At 45.5% G+C, this 18,728-nt stretch overlaps 1 protein-coding gene across 1 annotated transcript in view; it reads left to right on the forward strand.

Annotated features, from left to right (window-relative positions):
* LOC139469348 (xylosyltransferase oxt-like) overlaps positions 1–17,817 on the forward strand; it is a 97,408-nt gene extending 79,591 nt beyond the window's left edge. The window contains exons 4-12 of the mRNA XM_071251498.1: positions 4,488–4,655; positions 5,749–5,918; positions 6,627–6,826; positions 8,388–8,468; positions 9,190–9,406; positions 9,816–9,992; positions 10,183–10,288; positions 14,112–14,449; positions 15,449–17,817. Of these exons, the coding sequence (XP_071107599.1) occupies positions 4,488–4,655; positions 5,749–5,918; positions 6,627–6,826; positions 8,388–8,468; positions 9,190–9,406; positions 9,816–9,992; positions 10,183–10,288; positions 14,112–14,449; positions 15,449–16,111 (2,120 nt within the window). The 3' untranslated portion in view covers positions 16,112–17,817. The remainder of the gene's footprint in view (positions 1–4,487; positions 4,656–5,748; positions 5,919–6,626; positions 6,827–8,387; positions 8,469–9,189; positions 9,407–9,815; positions 9,993–10,182; positions 10,289–14,111; positions 14,450–15,448) is intronic.
* The last annotated feature ends 911 nt before the right edge of the window (positions 17,818–18,728 follow it).

The following is an 18,728-nucleotide window of genomic DNA, read 5'->3' on the forward strand; positions in this document are numbered from 1 at the left end:
CCATCACCTACAGATCAGACCTAGCAGTGATGACATATACCACCTCCCCCATCACCTACAGATTAGACCTAGCTGTGATGACATATACCACCTCCCCATCACCTACAGATTAGACCTAGCTGTGATGACATATGCCACCTCCCCATCACCTACAGATCAGACAGAGCTGTGATGTCATATACCACTTCCCCCATCACCTACAGATCAGACCTAGCTGTGATGTCATATACCACTTCACCCATCACCTACAGATCAGACAGAGCTGTGATGTCATATACCACTTCCCTATCACCTACAGATCAGACCTAGCTGTGATATCATATACCACCTCCCCCATCACCTACAGATCAGACCTAGCAGTGATGCCATATACCACTTCCCCCATCACCTACAGATCAGACAGAGCTGTGATGCCATATACCACTTCCCTATCACCTACAGATCAGACCTAGCTGTGATATCATATACCACCTCCCCCATCACCTACAGATCAGACCTAGCAGTGATGCCATATACCACTTCCCCCATCACCTACAGATCAGACAGAGCTGTGATGCCATATACCACTTCCCCCATCACCTACAGATCAGACCGAGCTGTGATGTCATATACCACCTCCCCCATCACCTACAGATCAGACCTAGCTGTGATGTCATATACCACCTCCCCATCACCTACAGATTAGACCTAGCTGTGATGTCATATACCACTTCCCCCATTACCTACAGATCAGACCTAGCTGTGATGTCATATACCACCTCCCCCATCACCTACAGATCAGACCTAGCAGTGATGCCATATACCACCTCCCCCATCACCTACAGATCAGATCTAGATCTAGCAGTGATGCCATATACCACTTCCCCCATCACCTACAGATCAGACCGAGCTGTGATGTCATATACCACTTCCCCATCACCTACAAATCAGACCTAGCTGTGATGTCATATACCACTTCCCCATCACCTACAGATTAGACCTAGCTGTGATTTTGTAAACCACCTCCCCATAACTCTGCTACAGATCACAACAGCTGCTGTCTGTTCCTCAGTCAGAAGTCGTATATGTTGAGCATCAGTGGAAAGCCAGCAATGTGGCAGCAATTAGTCCAAATGTTCTGAGTAAACATGTTAACTACCTGAAGTCTATTTCCCCGTTACATGACTCAAGGGCAGTTGTTGCATATGTTACAATGACAAGAAACATCCCTGGGAACTGTAACTAGCGTGTGCGTCTGTTTGTCTGTTAATGTGTGTGTGTGTCTGTGTGTGTGTGTGTGTGTGTGTGTGTGTCTGTCTGTTTGCCTGTCAGTGTGTGTCTGTCTGTCTTTGTGTCTGTGTGTCTGTATGTGCATCTGTTTGTCTGACTGTCTGTCTGTTTGCCTGTAGTGTGTGTGTGTCTGTCAGCGTTTGTCCAGGGTTTGAAATTATTAGTGGCATCGTGCCGAGGACACACCTAAAACGGTAATGGCCCGGTGAATCCCTTCCCTGTATGCCCCTTTGGCCAAGCCCTGGTCACGTCAAAATAGTATTTAACTTAATGAACCTACCTGTCATATCATTCATTTATTACATTTGTCACATTTCACAATGTCTGAAATACGTATTTTATTTCAATTTATTATTTTTTATCAATAGATTAAAAGATAATTCACTAGATCTATTTCCCGTAATAAAAATAAATAAATAAAAATAAAAATGTATCAATCAAATCTTTAAATATATTATACAAAGTAATAAATAAAATCAACAAAAATATATCTAAAAGTTGTCAAACTTACATCTAATACAGACCATATACCAGTATATGCCGGTATACCATATACCAGCATATGGTCTCTCGTTATTATTCTCATCTTTTCGTGTGATTGAGTGTATTGTGAGTCAAATGACAACTGGACTTTTGTCGCCCCGAATCCTCCGCACGGACAATGTTTATGTTAAAATTATATGCATGAAAAATCTTTGTCACAGCTCCCGTAACCTGCCACGATACATCCATGAAGTTTCATATCTTCAATATAGATCGCGATTTCCTGCTTAAAACGTTCAGAATAACACGATTAAACAAAAACCTTTCGTCAAAATCTGAAATTCATCACACACGAGGACAGTACCATAGCTGTAATTCGATGGGCTGCCTTAAGTCACATGCTCAAATTTGACCAATAACGAATCTTGTAGCCAGATTTTGGCAAGAAAGCGTCATTAGAAACCAATAAAATCGCATGTTACAGTTACGTAAAGACTCTAGGCGAGTTGACTGTCGTGTAGATGACAAAATAACCCTTGTAGATAATGGTGTGTCACATGGCACGTATTATTCATGCGAAGCTTCGATAACAGAGATATTTCTTCAAGTCCTGAGTGGACAGTCGCTGTTATCAGGAAAATGATGATGACAGATCTTATTTGTAATTCTTTTAAAATTATTTTCTGATTACGTAAACTATAAAAATAAAAAAAACATGAAGTGGATTTTATGAAATCTTATATTTGCCAAAAATCATCAAAGTTTTGCTTTCTTTAGTTGTAAATACATTATTTAAATAATGTGATAAACATAATTTTCATATGTATAAACAGTAGGATTAGACCCTTCATATGGTGTATAACATGTGGTAGCAAAGATGTTTTACAAGCAGATAGGCTGAAATCCCACTGTCAAAGTTGATGACTGTGGCTCAGTGCATACATGGGGAGGAGGGGGGTGGAGAAGAACCACACAAGGGGGAGGAGGGAGGTGGAGAAGAACCACTCAAGGGGAAGGAGGGGGGTGGAGAAGAACCACTCAAGGGGGAGGAGGGGGGTGGAGAAGAACCACACACGGGGGGAAGAGGGGGGAGGGGAAGAGGGTGGTGGAGAAGAACCACACACGGGGGGAGGAGGGGAAGAGGGGGGTGGAGAAGAACCACACACTATGGACACAGAACAGCTAAAACTGTAACTGACAAGTGCACAGCTACTCCCAGTTGTGAACAGAGGCTCTTAAATCTTGAGACTATTATAATTGGTATTGCGGTATTTAACTAAGATTCAAAGGCAATGAGTAACCAGAAAGGAGTAACTTGAGTGATGTGTGAATTTTCGGATTGATCATTCATTCTAAGTATAATTTGACATGAATAAAGACAATGACAGTCACTTGACTTGTATTTTAATTATGATTAACCATTAAAACAGTTTAGAAGCCATTCATGTATTTCCTGGCACACCATAACATGTGATGGCAAACTTAATTTGGCATAACTGTGCCCATTGGCACACTTGAAATAAATTTAATTTCGATCCCTGGTGTCTGTCTGTCTGTGTGTCTGTCTGTCTGTCTGTCTGTGGTGTACTTTCATATAACATATAACAAGGCAAACGGGCGTATAGTAGATGACATACTATGTGTGAACTGTAATGTGTGCTGTAGTGAAAAGGTCATGTAAACTGTTGTACTATGTGTGAAGGTCATGTAAACTGTTGTACTATGTGTGAAGGTCATGTAAACTGTTGTACTATGTGTGAAGGTCATGTAAACTGTTGTACTATGTGTGAAGGTCATGTAAACTGTTGTACTATGTGTGAAGGTCATGTAAACTGTTGTACTATGTGTGAAGGTCATGTAAACTGTTGTACTATGATTATTTCAGGCTTCAAATGACCAGAAACTTGTTTCATGTTTTAATGTTGCTAAGCTGTGTTTAAGCAGCTGGTGCTGAGAATAGAGCATAACTAAAGCAGATATTTTATGAAGGCTTCTTTGATGTGCACCATTCCCCTGAATCTGGCTCTGTTTGCTGCTACGTTCCCAGCTACATCAAATATACTTACCGGTACCAAACATGGCCTGAAACTATGAACTGCCTTGCTCGGGAACAGTGCTGTCTAATACTAAGCTGAGGTGTGTATTCTGAATATCTGAATATACAGTTGGCTGTGGAAGATGTTGGTAGGTTATATGCCACTCAAGGGAGAAGACGAATACAGATAGCCAAACTGGGCACTCTTTGCAGTATTCTCTATTTCTCAGTGCAGTAATGCGTGGATTGCAGGATTTCTTTACACCCTATTTCTCTGTGTGCAGGATTTCTTTACTCCCTATTTCTCTGTGTACAGGATTTCTTTACTCCCTATTTCTCTGTGTGCAGGATTTCTTTACTCCCTATTTCTCTGTGTACAGGATTTCTTTACACCCTATTTCTCTGTGTGCAGGATTTCTTTACTCCCTATTTCTCTGTGTGCAGGATTTCTTTACTCCCTATTTCTCTGTGTGCAGGATTTCTTTACTCCCTATTTCTCTGTGTGCAGGATTTCTTTACTCCCTATTTCTCTGTGTGCAGGATTTCGTTACTCCCTATTTCTCTGTGTGCAGGATTTCTTTACTCCCTATTTCTCTGTGTGCAGGATTTCTTTACTCCCTATTTCTCTGTGTGCAGGATTTCTTTACTCCCTATTTCTCTGTGTGCAGGATTTCTTTACTCCCTATTTCTCTGTGTGCAGGATTTCGTTACGCCGGGGTACAATACAGCAAGGAGTGCTGGTGCGGAGACAGTTACGGCAAACACGGACACAGCCCAGAGAGTCTTTGTGAAGGGAAGTGCTCGGGCGATGGCTCACAGAGGTGCGGTGGCTACCTGACCAGCAAGATCTTCAGCACCGGTGTTGGAGGTGAGAGGGAGGTATTATCTGGGTGGTGTTGGAGTGGAGGTGAGGGATTATCTGGGTAGTATCGGAGGTCAGAGGGAGGGATTATCTGGGTGGTGTTGGAGTGGAGGTGCAGGGTTTATCAGGGTGGTGTTGGAGGTAAGAGGGAGGGATTATCTGGGTGGTGTTGGAGGTGAGGGGGAGGGATTATCTGGGTTGTGTCGGAGGTGAGAGGAAGGGATTATCTGGGTGGTGTCGGAAGTGAGGGGAGGAAATTATCTGGGCGGTGTTGGAGGTGAGAGGGAGGGATTATCTGGGTGGTGTCGGAAGTGAGGGGAGGCAATTATCTGGGTGGTGTTGGAGGTGAGAGGGAGGGATTATCTAGGTGGTATCGAAGGTGAGGGGGAGGGATTATCTGGTTGGTATTGAAGGTGAGGGGAGGGATTATCTTGGTGGTATTGGAGGTGAGGGGGAGGGATTATCTGGGTGGTGTCGGAAGTGAGGGGAGGAAATTATCTGGGCGGTGTTGGAGGTGAGAGGGAGGGATTATCTGGGTGGTGTCGGAAGTGAGGGGAGGCAATTATCTGGGTGGTGTTGGAGGTGAGAGGGAGGGATTATCTAGGTGGTATCGAAGGTGAGGGGGAGGGATTATCTGGTTGGTATTGAAGGTGAGGGGAGGGATTATCTTGGTGGTATTGGAGGTGAGGGGAGGGATTATCTGGGTGGTATCGGAGGTGAGAGGGAGGGATTATCTGGGTGGTGTCGGAGGTGAGGGGGAGGGATTATCTCGGTGGTATTGGAGTTAAGGTAGGGGGGGTTGGTAATCCGGTTGGGGTTGAAGGGAGGTGTCTACTTCCATACTGTATTATAGACCACAGGGTCGGTGATGGTTGAGTTGGGAGGAGAGAAGGGTTGTTGAAGGGTGGGGATTGATTGGGAGATGGAATGTGGGCAGTGGAGGAGGGTGTGGCTTAGTTTGACGTGAGTAACTTGAACAAATTAAGTAGTTTGAATTTTGACATTGAAAACTTATATTGTTCTTTAACAAAGCTTGAGCAGTGATATTATCCTGAACTTCCATTGTAACATTTTCTATCATATCCATAAATATTTCCAGAGAAGAAACGTTACCAGGCTCCCCTGGTGCGAGCAGGAAGTAACGAAGCTGACAGCACCGTGAGAATCGTGTTTGTTCTGACTCTGAATGGGCGGCAGGTGCGACAGGTGGTGCGCCTTCTCCGCAACATCTACCATCCCCAACACTACTACTTCCTGCACATAGACAAGGTGAGGGGAACATACCCAGCGCTACAACTTGATGTCACCCATGAAGATCCGGGGTAGAATAGGTCTTCAGCAACCCATGCTTGATGTTAAAGGTGACGATGCTTGTTGTAAGAGGCAACTAACAGGATCGGGTGGTCAGGCTCGCTGAATTGATTGATGTATGTCATTGTATCCCAATTGCGTGGACCAATGGTCATAATATCAGTCATTGGATTGTCTGGAGTGTGGCGCTAAACAACAAATGAACAAACAAACAAACTACTTGATGTGCTTGATGAGGACTCAGTCACATCCTCCTCGGATATCTTATTCTTCCATTTCAATAAAATATCACTGAGATTCACTGAAGGTAAACAAAAGTCTGACTAAACATAGATAAATCTACTGGTTTGTATTTCGATCTCAACATTCAGCATGTCCATACCAGATACAACACTTCCCAGTCCAGTACAGTGATTGTACGTTAAAACTTTTCAACAACTTGCCCACGCCACCCATCAGATGTGGTACAGTGATTGTACATTCAAACTTCTCCACACATCAGGCGTGGTTCAGTGATTGTAATTCTACTTTTCTTGTGTAGGATTGGCTGATTTTCAAACCTGAGATATAAATGTATAACATTTTATGGATTCATTTAAATCTAGAAGTGTTTCAGAAAACTTAAAGCTTCCATTCTGCATTCTGACCTGTCACTTCCTGTTTCAGCGGCAGGAGTTTATGTATCGAGAGTTACTTCCCCTGGAGAAGTTGCTGCCCAACATCCTGGTGACCAAGACAAGGTTCTCTACAATCTGGGGCGGGGCCAGTCTCCTGCAGGCTCACCTGCACTTCATGCGGCAGCTACTGGACACCGCCTGGGCCTGGGACTACTACATTAACCTCAGTGAGAGCGACTACCCCATCAAGTGAGTACATCACCCTCAGTGAGGGAGTACCCCATCAAGTGAGTACATCACCCTCAGTGAGAGCGACTACCCCATCAAGTGAGTACATCACCCACAGTAAGAGCGACTACCCGATCAAGTGAGTACATCACCCTCAGTGAGAGGGACTACCCCATCAAGTGAGTACATCACCCTCAGTGAGAGGGACTACCCCATCAAGTGAGTACATCACCCTCAGTGAGAGGGACTATCCCATCAAGTGAGTACATCACCCTCAGTGAGAGGGACTACCCGATCAAGTGAGTACATCACCCTCAGTGAGAGGGACTACCCCATCAAGTGAGTACATCACCCTCAGTGAGAGGGACTATCCCATCAAGTGAGTACATCACCAACAGTGAGAGCGACTACCCCATCAAGTGAGTACATCACCCTCAGTGAGAGGGACTACCCGATCAAGTGAGTACATCACCCTTAGTGAGAGCGACTACCCCATCAAGTGAGTACATCACCCTCAGTGAGAGAGACTACCTCATCAAGTGAGTACATCACCCTCAGTGGGAGGGACTACCCGATCAAGTGAGTACATCACCCTCAGTGAGAGGGACTACCCCATCAAGTGAGTACATCACCCTCAGTGAGAGGGACTACCCCATCAAGTGAGTACATCACCCTCAGTGAGAGGGACTACCCGATCAAGTGAGTACATCACCCTCAGTGGGAGGGACTTCCCCATCAAGTGAGTACATCACCCTCAGTGGGAGGGACTTCCCCATCAAGTGAGTACATCACCCTCAGTGGGAGGGACTTCCCCATCAAGTGAGTACATCACCCTCAGTGAGAGGGACTTCCCCATCAAGTGAGTACATCACCCTCAGTGGGAGGGACTTCCCCATCAAGTGAGTACATCACCCTCAGTGAGAGGGACTACCCCATCAAGTGAGTACATCACCCTCAGTGAGAGGGACTATCCCATCAAGTGAGTACATCACCCTCAGTGAGAGGGACTACCCCATCAAGTGAGTACATCACCCTCAGTGAGAGGGACTACCCGATCAAGTGAGTACATCACCCTTAGTGAGAGGGACTATCCCATCAAGTGAGTACATCACCCTCAGTGAGAGGGACTATCCCATCAAGTGAGTACATCACCCTCAGTGAGAGGGACTATCCCATCAAGTGAGTACATCACCCTCAGTGAGAGGGACTACCCGATCAAGTGAGTACATCACCCTTAGTGAGAGGGACTATCCCATCAAGTGAGTACATCACCCTCAGTGAGAGGGACTATCCCATCAAGTGAGTACATCACCCTCAGTGAGAGGGACTATCCCATCAAGTGAGTACATCACCCACAGTGAGAGGGACTACCCCATCAAGTGAGTACATCACCCTCAGTGAGAGGGACTATCCCATCAAGTGAGTACATCACCCACAGTGGGAGGGACTACCCTCTCATATCCTAAAGTTAGCATCCATCAAAAGCATTGTTGCAGCATGTACATTAATACTTGATAACATAGTACTTAGATATCCTGTGACACTGACACTTCCCTGACTAACGGTGGACATTGTTTTCCAGACCAGTGAAAGACCTCACTGCCTTTCTGTCTCTCTACAAGACATACAACTTCCTCAAGTCTCACGGCCGGGACACACCCAGGTGAGCTATGCATTCATTTCAATGTGAAGTGTGTATGATGTCACTCTGTGTATATTTACTGTTTGTGTTGTGTCAGACAATGGTCAGATTATGCCAGTCAATGGTCAGATCATGCTAGACCATGGTCAGTTCTAAACTAAAGTGAAAAATACCTCACATACTGTAAATCGTGAAATTAATGCGTCTCCAAAAGAATGTGCCCGCTGGTGTCAGGTTTACAGGAGAATCCTCACCTAAATCCAACCTTACATTCATCCAATCACACACCACATAGCACCGGTTAGTAGCGGGTAGAGTACTTCCGCTAAAACAATACGTGCGCGCTGGCTTGTGTCGGCCTTTGACACAGTCGCAAATAACAAAGACACCGTGTTGCATGGGTGGCATCTGCCTGGACTTGCAGGTGTGATCAGTGATGACATAAGTGAGAAGAACTCTTGTCTTGACTCCAGCAGTGACTGTTAAGGATGTAATTAGTGTTTGAATGACATTGTTGATATACTTGTTACAAGTGCTGCTCAATAAACAGTGCTGTGGAATACATAGCTGTTTGTTTTCAGCGTATGTCTAAGTTGGTATTTATGCTATCCAAAATGTCTTATTGTTGATATAAATGCCATGCTTAATAATAGGAGCAAAGACCACTCTCATTTTTCGCATTTAATTCATGTTTGCGTTTGCGTTAATTTCAAGATTTACGGTATATTTACGTTTTTTTCAGATTCATACAGAAGCAGGGGTTGGACCAGACCTTCTATGAGTGTGACAACCACCTGTGGCGTATAGGGCCCCGGAAACTGCCGGGTGGGATCAGGGTGGATGGCGGCAGTGACTGGGTGTGCCTGTACCGGGAGTATGTCCAGTATCTGGTCACCACAGAGGACGAGTTGGTCACAGGCCTCAAACAGCTGTACAAATACACCCTTCTCCCAGCCGAGGTAGGACACCGGTAGAACCTGATTACAGTGCCCAGCAACAATCTAGGGCAGAGGCATATCTCAGTCTAACCAGCCACAACCTAGAGCAGGACCACCTCAAGCTGCCCAGCTCCGATCTAACCAGCCACATTCTAGGCAGCGATATATCTCAATCTAACCAGCCACAATCTAGGCAGGGACATATGTCAATCAGCCACAATCTATGCAGCGTCATATCTCAATCACCCACAATCTAGGGAAGCAATATATCTCAATCACCCACAATCTAGGCAGCCACATATCTCAAACACCCACAATCTAGGCAGCCACATATCTCAATCACCCACAATCTAGGGCTACAGGCGGGCTTTTAGTTCTTGTTCAGACACTGGAGGTGAGTCTATCAACTTGTGGTATTTGTGTGTTTCAGTCATTCTTCCACACGGTGCTTGTGAACAGCGCCTTCTGCACCAAGGCGGTGGACAATAACCTCCACCTCACCAACTGGCGCCGCAAGCAAGGCTGCAAGTGTCAGTACAAACACATCGTTGACTGGTGCGGCTGCTCCCCCAACGACTTCAAGATCTCCGACCTGGACAGACTCATGGTAGGTTGTCATCAGCTGCTGTACTGGTATTGTCATATCACATCCAGGTTTCCCTTGATAGATGAGAAGCTGTGTTGGGAAGTGCACTATTTTGGTCAAATCAACATCCATCTTTATTACTATGTTTTGGATCAGAGATTAAATGGAGTTTAGACACTTCTTGCTTAATAATTCTATTGTCTTTTTTCAGAACTATGAGCAAAAACCAATTTTCTTTGCAAGGAAATTTGAACCTATAGTGAACCAAGAGATCATCAATAGTGTAGACGTTTATTTATTTGGTAATTTCCAACAAGGTAAGAATTTCATTTTTTTAACTTGTCATCTATGGAGGGTGCCCACTTGAATGATTTCTGACACGATCAACTGGGCCCCAGTTGACTGTGTTCTGGCCTCAGTTGACAGTTCTTGCATGACCTGCTGGTCCCTAGTTGACTGTTTTCTGGCATGATCTGCTGGTCCCCAGTTGACTGTCAGTCATGATCTGCTGGTCCCCAGTTGACTGTCCGACGTGATCTGCTGGTCCCCAGTTGACTGTCAGTCATGATCTGCTGGTCCCCAGTTGACTGTCCGCCGTGATCTGCTGGTCCCCAGTTGACTGTCCGCCGTGATCTGCTGGTCCCCAGTTGACTGACAGGCGTGATCTGCTGGTCTCCAGTTGACTGTCAGTCTTGATCTGCTGGTCTCCAGTTGACTGTCACTCGTGATCTGCTGGTCCCCAGTTGACTGTCAGTCTTGATCTGCTGGTCCCCAGTTGACTGTCAGTCTTGATCTGCTGGTCCCCAGTTGACTGTCAGTCGTGATCTGCTGGTCCCCTGTTGACTGTCAGTCATGATCTGCTGGTCCCCAGTTGACTGTCACTCGTGATCTGCTGGTCCCCAGTTGACTGTCAGTCGTGATCTGCTGGTCCCCTGTTGACTGTCACTCGTGACCTCCTGGTCCCCAGTTGACTGTCAGTCATGACCTGCTGGTCCCCAGTTGACTGTCAGTCATGACCTGCTTGTCCCCAGTTGACTGTCAGTCATGACCTGCTGGTCCCCAGTTGACTGTCAGTCATGATCTGCTGGTCCCCAGTTGACTGTCAGTCATGACTTGCTGGTCTCCAGTTGACTGTCAGTCATGATCTGCTGGTCCCCAGTTGACTGTCAGTCATGATCTGCTGGTCCCCAGTTGACTGTCAGTCATGATCTGCTGGTCCCCAGTTGACTGTCAGTCGTGATCTGCTGGTCCCCTGTTGACTGTCACTCGTGACCTCCTGGTCCCCAATTGACTGTCAGTCATGACCTGCTGGTCCCCAGTTGACTGCCAGTCTTGATCTGCTGGTCTCCAGTTGACTGTCAGTCATGATCTGCTGGTCCCCAGTTGACTGTCAGTCGTGATCTGCAGGTCCCCAGTTGACTGTCAGTCTTGATCTGCTGGTCCCCAGTTGACTGTCAGTCTTGATCTGCTGGTCCCCAGTTGACTGTCAGTCATGATCTGCTGGTCCCCAGTTGACTGTCAGTCTTGATCTGCTGGTCCCCAGTTGACTGTCAGTCTTGATCTGCTGGTCCCCAGTTGACTGTCAGTCATGACCTGCTGGTCCCCAGTTGACTGTCAGTCATGACCTGCTGGTCCCCAGTTGACTGTCAGTCATGACCTGCTGGTCCCCAGTTGACTGCCAATCTTGATCTGCTGGTCCCCAGTTGACTGTGTTCTGGCCTCAGTTGACAGTTCTTGCGTGACCTGCTGGTCCCTAGTTGACTGTTTTCTGGCATGATCTGCTGGTCCCCAGTTGACTGTCAGTCATGATCTGCTGGTCCCCAGTTGACTGACAGGCGTGATCTGCTGGTCCCCAGTTGACTGTCAGTCATGACCTGCTGGTCCCCAGTTGACTGCCAATCTTGATCTGCAGGTCCCCAGTTGACTGTCAGTCATGATCTGCTGGTCCCCAGTTGACTGTCAGTCATGATCTGCTGGTCCCCAGTTGACTGTCAGTCATGATCTGCTGGTCCCCAGTTGACTGCCAATCTTGATCTGCTGGTCCCCAGTTGACTGTCAGTCATGACCTGCCGGTCCCCAGTTGACTGTCAGTCATGATCTGCTGGTCCCCAGTTGACTGTCAGTCATGATCTGCTGGTCCCCAGTTGACTGCCAATCTTGATCTGCAGGTCCCCAGTTGACTGTCAGTCATGACCTGCTGGTCCCCAGTTGACTGCCAATCTTGATCTGCAGGTCCCCAGTTGACTGTCAGTCATGACCTGCTGGTCCCCAGTTGACTGTCAGTCATGACCTGCTGGTCCCCAGTTGACTGTCAGTCGTGATCTGCTGGTCCCCAGTTGACTGTCAGTCGTGATCTGCTGGTCCCCAGTTGACTGTCAGTCATGATCTGCTGGTCCCCAGTTGACTGTCAGTTATGATCTGCTGGTCCCCAGTTGACTGTCAGTCGTGATCTGCTGGTCCCCAGTTGACTGTCAGTCATGATCTGCTGGTCCCCAGTTGACTGTCAGTCATGACCTGCTGGTCCCCAGTTGACTGTCAGTCATGATCTGCTGGTCCCCAGTTGACTGTCAGTCGTGATCTGCTGGTCCCCAGTTGACTGTCAGTCATGACCTGCTGGTCCCCAGTTGACTGTCAGTCATGATCTGCTGGTCTCCAGTTGACTGTCAGTCATGACCTGCTGGTCTCCAGTTGACTGTCAGGCGTGATCTGCTGGTCCCCAGTTGACTGTCAGGCGTGATCTGCTGGTCCCCAGTTGACTGTCAGTCATGACCTGCAGGTCCCCAGTTGACTGTCAGTCATGATCTGCTGGTCCCCAGTTGACTGTCAGTCGTGATCTGCTGGTCCCCAGTTGACTGTCAGTCGTGATCTGCTGGTCCCCAGTTGACTGTCAGTCATGATCTGCTGGTCCCCAGTTGACTGTCAGTCATGATCTGCTGGTCCCCAGTTGACTGTCAGTCATGACCTGCTGGTCCCCAGTTGTCTGTCAGGCGTGATCTGCTGGTCCCCAGTTGACTGTCAGTCATGACCTGCTGGTCTCCAGTTGACTGTCAGTCGTGATCTGCTGGTCCCCAGTTGACTGTCACTCGTGATCTGCTGGTCTCCAGTTGACTGTCAGTCTTGATATGCTGGTCTCCAGTTGACTGTCAGTCATGATCTGCTGGTCCCCAGTTGACTGTCAGTCATGACCTGCTGGTCCCCAGTTGACTGTCAGTCATGATCTGCTGGTCCCCAGTTGACTGTCAGTCATGACCTGCTGGTCCCCAGTTGACTGTCAGTCATGATCTGCTGGTCCCCAGTTGACTGTCAGTCTTGACCTGCTGGTCCCCAGTTGACTGTCAGTCATGACCTGCTGGTCCCCAGTTGACTGTCAGTCATGATCTGCTGGTCCCCAGTTGACTGTCAGTCATGACCTGCTGGTCCCCAGTTGACTGTCAGTCTTGATCTGCTGGTCCCCAGTTGACTGTCAGTCGTGATCTGCTGGTCCCCAGTTGACTGTCAGTCTTGACCTGCTGGTCCCCAGTTGACTGTCAGTCATGATCTGCTGGTCTCCAGTTGACTGTCAGTCATGACCTGCTGGGCACCGTTCCACAAAGCGATTTTAGCGCTATGATTGTCGTAAACCAGTGTTAAAGTATGGGAGTTACGATCACCTTAGCGCTAAGATGGCTTTGTGGAACGGGGCCCTGGTCCCCAGTTGACTGTCAGGCGTGATCTGTTGGGGCCCAGGGTTTTTCCTGATTGTGCTCTGTCAGCCACATAGCCCCACATCCACGTGGGGCACCCCAAACTGGTACAGTGTCTAGGATCTGTGTCACTTTGGGCTTTCCTGATGTAACTGAATTACTGCGCATACTGAATAACAGGGACGCAAGCAAAGGAATGTTCCAATACATATACAGTAAAGTATGGTAATAACGAACACTAAGGGAACACTAATTTTACTTTGAAATAACCGTAGTTCATTATAAGCATATATACAGCATGAATACAACAAATGACCGGGACTAAAAAGTAAAATGGTTATCTGGGTCAGTTTGTTATAAGCATGTTTGTTATAAATGTAGTTTACTGTAGTTTAAATATGAAAGGTGTATTTCTCAATTCAAAACATTTCACTTGAAGAAAGTGTGCATGTTTCAGACATGACTGGCCTAACCAGCTACTGGCAGAATGAATACCACCATCTGGACAAGATGGCCAAGGTCAAGGATGCCTACCCAACGTTCTACCAGTCGTTCGTCAGGCTGGGTGTGGCAGAACTGTCACGGCAGTCTGTGTCATGTACATATCGACCTATCAAAACACTCGAGGCAAATGTGTTCTACGAGGCTGACCACTTCCATGGAATTCTGGTCCTCCACGAAGTAGAGGAGGTTGCTACAGGCAACATCATCACCATGGAAACACATATGCATCCTAAACACCACTATTCCATCCTCCAACCAAAGACAATCATAGGAAGACTCCAGACACTTGAGGTGAGACCACTAGACCACTAGACCTGTAGTCCACTAGACCAGTAGTCCACTAGACCTGTAGACCACTAGACCTGTAGGCCACTAGACCAGTAGTCCACTAGACCTGTAGGCCACTAGACCACTAGACCTGTAGTCCACTAGACCTGTAGACCAGGAGTCAACTAGACATGTACACCACCGGACCACTAGTATGCTATCTCAAATAGAAACAGTGCTTTAGTTTCAAAACTTTTGCTCGGTCAGATATCATAGAAAGTCCACTCATGTCGTAAAAATGGTATCTAACGAGAATGAGTGTAGTATTCTCTATTTATATAATATTAAGTATACAGTATATAGTATGTGTACAATATACATATGTTATACAGTATATTGTTTATAACATGTTATACGGCATATGGTATATAGCATTTCTTAAACAGTATATGGTATGTTATACAGTTTATGGTATATAGCATATATAGTATATGGTATATAGTATATGGTATATATAGCATATGTTATACAATATATGGTAAGTTGATTAGGTTATGCAGTATATGGTATATAGCATATGTTATACAGTATATGGTATATAAGAAATGTTATACAGTTTATGGTATACAGCATATGTTATTCAGTATATGGTATATAGCATATGGTATATATGGTATATATAGCATATGTTATATAGTATATGGTATATGTAACATATGTCATACAATATATGGTAAATAGAATATGTTATACCGTATATGTTATATAGCATATGTTATACAGTATATGGTATATAAGAAATGTTATACAGTATATGGTATGTAACATATATTATGCAGTATATTGAATATGGTATGTAGTACTTAACATAATCTACAATAGCCTTGTTTAGAGAGCACTTGAGGTGTGGGTTTTGAAAAGGATGTAGGCAGAATAGTAGTATATCAGTAAATGCTGACAAGTTTGTTAGATGCATATGAAGTATTTCTTGATGGATTATTGATCATGTCTTTTCTTTTGTAGGTGGGAACAGATTTTGATCCCAAAGAACTGTTATTCCGAAATTACGGAAAACTTATTGGCCCATATGATGACGTGGTGTTGCGTCATGTGTGGGGAACGGGAATCGAGTTTGTGATCTCTGTGGCGTGGATTGACCCCATCAATGTGATAGCAGCATCGTATGATGTGAAGGTTCTCAGTAGCGGACACACCGGGTCTCACAAACCTCAGCTGAACCGGCCGCTGCGGCCCGGGATCTGGCAGGTGAAGCTGATGTACAACCTGCAGATTCTGGCCGAAACCTCCTTCCTCGTCACCCCCCTCACTGTATACGACAGCCGCCCAATCTCCGCCACAGAGATTTACAGGGCTCACAGTGGACCACAAGGCTTCTACGCTTCCAAAGACTTCGCAGAATTCCGTGATGTGTTGAACGTTCCTAAGAACGCCGACCTGGAAACACAGGCAGCGGTGAACGCTAAGAAGGTGGGGAAGGACTTGGAAAACTGGGTGGACAGTTTAGTGCCTTTGTTTTGGCAGGTTCAGAGGTCGTGTACGATAGAGGATCTGTCTAACACCTGCCTTGTGTTAGAACAGTGCAAGAAGACATCGTGGAGTTCAAGGTCACCAGATCCTAAGTCAGACCTTTCAAGTGTTGGTGCCAAGTTTGCTCCTGTCAGATAACAGTAGGGGTACTTAGGAAGTTACATCAACTAGCAAACTTTGTCCATCGAATAAATTCTACACTAACAGTCCCAATGATGTCATTGACCGATGCGTTATGATTCCATCATGGAGGGGTGGTGATGAGCCTAGTGGGGGTGTCACTCACTCACTCACTCACTCACTCACTCACTCACTCACTCACTCACTCACTGTTATCTGTTTTTAACTATGTGCATTATCTGATAAGCATCACACAGAAAAAAATCTACTTAGGCTAAGAAATGTTTATGATTTTATTATCAAATGAAAATATTTGACTTCTGAATTGGCGCTGATGAAAGATTGTGCCAAACAACGCAGATGTCTTTTTTATTCTTTGTTTATTTTAAAGATTTGTTTTACTTATTTAGGAAAGTACTCTTTATTTAGTGCCAAAGTAATGTCTTGTACTTACTTCACGTGGGTCGCTTTGTTATCCATATGTTCTTTCCATGCGTCACAGACCAAGTATTTCTCGCCTGGAGCCTTCACAAAAGGCAAAAAACAACAAAATGCTGGTTTTGACTGGAAATTTCCTGCAATCCAACATCTTCATAGTTTTTTTTATACTTTGTTTCTAAATGTTTGTGTGTATAATGAGCAGAATCTGTTGTGATCCGTGCATCGCTGTTACTGACTGGCTTCACCTTACAGAAGGCGGCTACATTTTATGACAGTCATACTGAACTTTACGTTTGGTTCATGTTGACATTGATTGTAAGGAAACATGTCAGCCTGGGGTCGGTCTCCATGGTCAGCTTCCATCACTGTACTTGAGATGACAGTGCCTGATAAGCTGGAGGTCCACGTTTTCTGGGACAGCAGCAGGAGAGATGTAGACGATTCCTTGAAAATATCACTTCAAAAACATTTTTTAACAAATTTTAACATGTTTTACAAAATATGTTTTCATTCAAACACATCATAGTATGTTTAATTATTTCCTTGTTACTCTTGCAATATTTATGGCAATCAAAAAATAAGTTAGTTTGTACCAATCAAAAAGTTTGCAGAACCAAGATGAGTAAAACTGTTTTGATTGTTGACATAAATCACCATGGTTACTGCTGGAATATTGACGGACAGATATCACCATGGTTACAACTTACAAATTGACTGACAGATATCAACATGGTTACAACTGACAAAGTGACTGACATACATCACCATGGTTACTGCTGACATATTAACTGATGGATATATCACCATGGTTACTGCAGACATGTTGAATGACAGATATCACCATGGTTATTGCCGACATATTGACTGACTGACAGATATCACCATGGCTACAACTTATACATATCACATATTGTAGTCACATGAATGTTTGTGCATTGTGCAGTCCGTATGTGTGTTTGTGGTACAGTGGGTAACAGCTGTTTAGCGTCCACATGTATATGAACAGTCTCTCAGTGTCTGTAAATACTCTTGTAGCCATATTGTATCACTGATAAGTTGAAGCACTTTTGTTGCTCTCTATGATGTAATTAGGTGTAATTATGTGTTAAATGACGTTAAATGAAAATGTACACATCTGTCTGTACCTGTACACACTGTCTGTACCTGTACACGCTGTCTGTACCTGTACACATCTGTCTGTACCTGTACAAGCTGTCTGTACCTGTACACGCTGTCTGTACCTGTACAAGCTGTCTGTACCTGTACACGCTGTCTGTACCTGTACACGCTGTCTATACCTGTACACGCTGTCTGTACCTGTACACGCTGTCTATACCTGTACACGCTGTCTGTACCTGTACACGCTGTCTGTACCTGTACACGCTGTCTGTACCTGTACACGCTGTCTGTACCTGTACACGCTGTCTGTACCTGTACACGCTGTATGTACCAGTACACGCTGTCTGTACCTGTACACGCTGTCTGTACCTGTACACATCTGTCTGTACCTGTACACATCTGTCTGTACCTGTACACGCTGTATGTACCTGTACACGCTGTCTGTACCTGTACACGCTGTCTATACCTGTACACGCTGTATGTACCTGTACACGCTGTCTGTACCTGTACACGCTGTCTGTATGTGTCGGTGTCCCTTCTTTCTCCACTGCCCCAAGTGCCTCTCTACTATGTGAATTGGTTGTCGTAAATAGCATTTCTTCCAACAGCAAAATTAGGAAAGTAATGTGATTTGTGTTTGAACAATAGCCCACGTCCCATTGACATGTGGTTGGTAGGTTTATCAGGGGAGTAGAAATTCTGTAGATAGCACAACTTGCTTACGATACGCGGTTTTGGAAAATACTCGAAGAACTTCCCCACTGACATATCTACGTCAACCAATTCTTGCTCTGAAGTGCCCTCTGTGTATTAAGTGAAAAGTATATGTATGTAGTCGACTGCCCTTCTGTTCACTGTTAGCTGTATCAGGGTCGCAATGTGCGGTCAACTCCTATGGTCAGTGTGAGTCACAGCCTGACATGTCACAATATTCAGTCAGCTCTAGTGGTCAACTCAAGTCACTTGTCATGATGTCAGGTCAACTCCTGTGGTCAACTCGAGTAACATGTCATGATGTCCGGTCAGCTCTTATCGTCAACTGGAGTCACATGTCATGATGTCAGGTCAACTCCTG

The sequence above is a fragment of the Haliotis cracherodii genome, unplaced genomic scaffold (assembly GCF_022045235.1).
Source record: "Haliotis cracherodii isolate W230 unplaced genomic scaffold, xgHalCrac1.p SCAF_2, whole genome shotgun sequence".
NCBI classification, from domain to species: Eukaryota; Metazoa; Mollusca; class Gastropoda; order Lepetellida; family Haliotidae; genus Haliotis; species Haliotis cracherodii.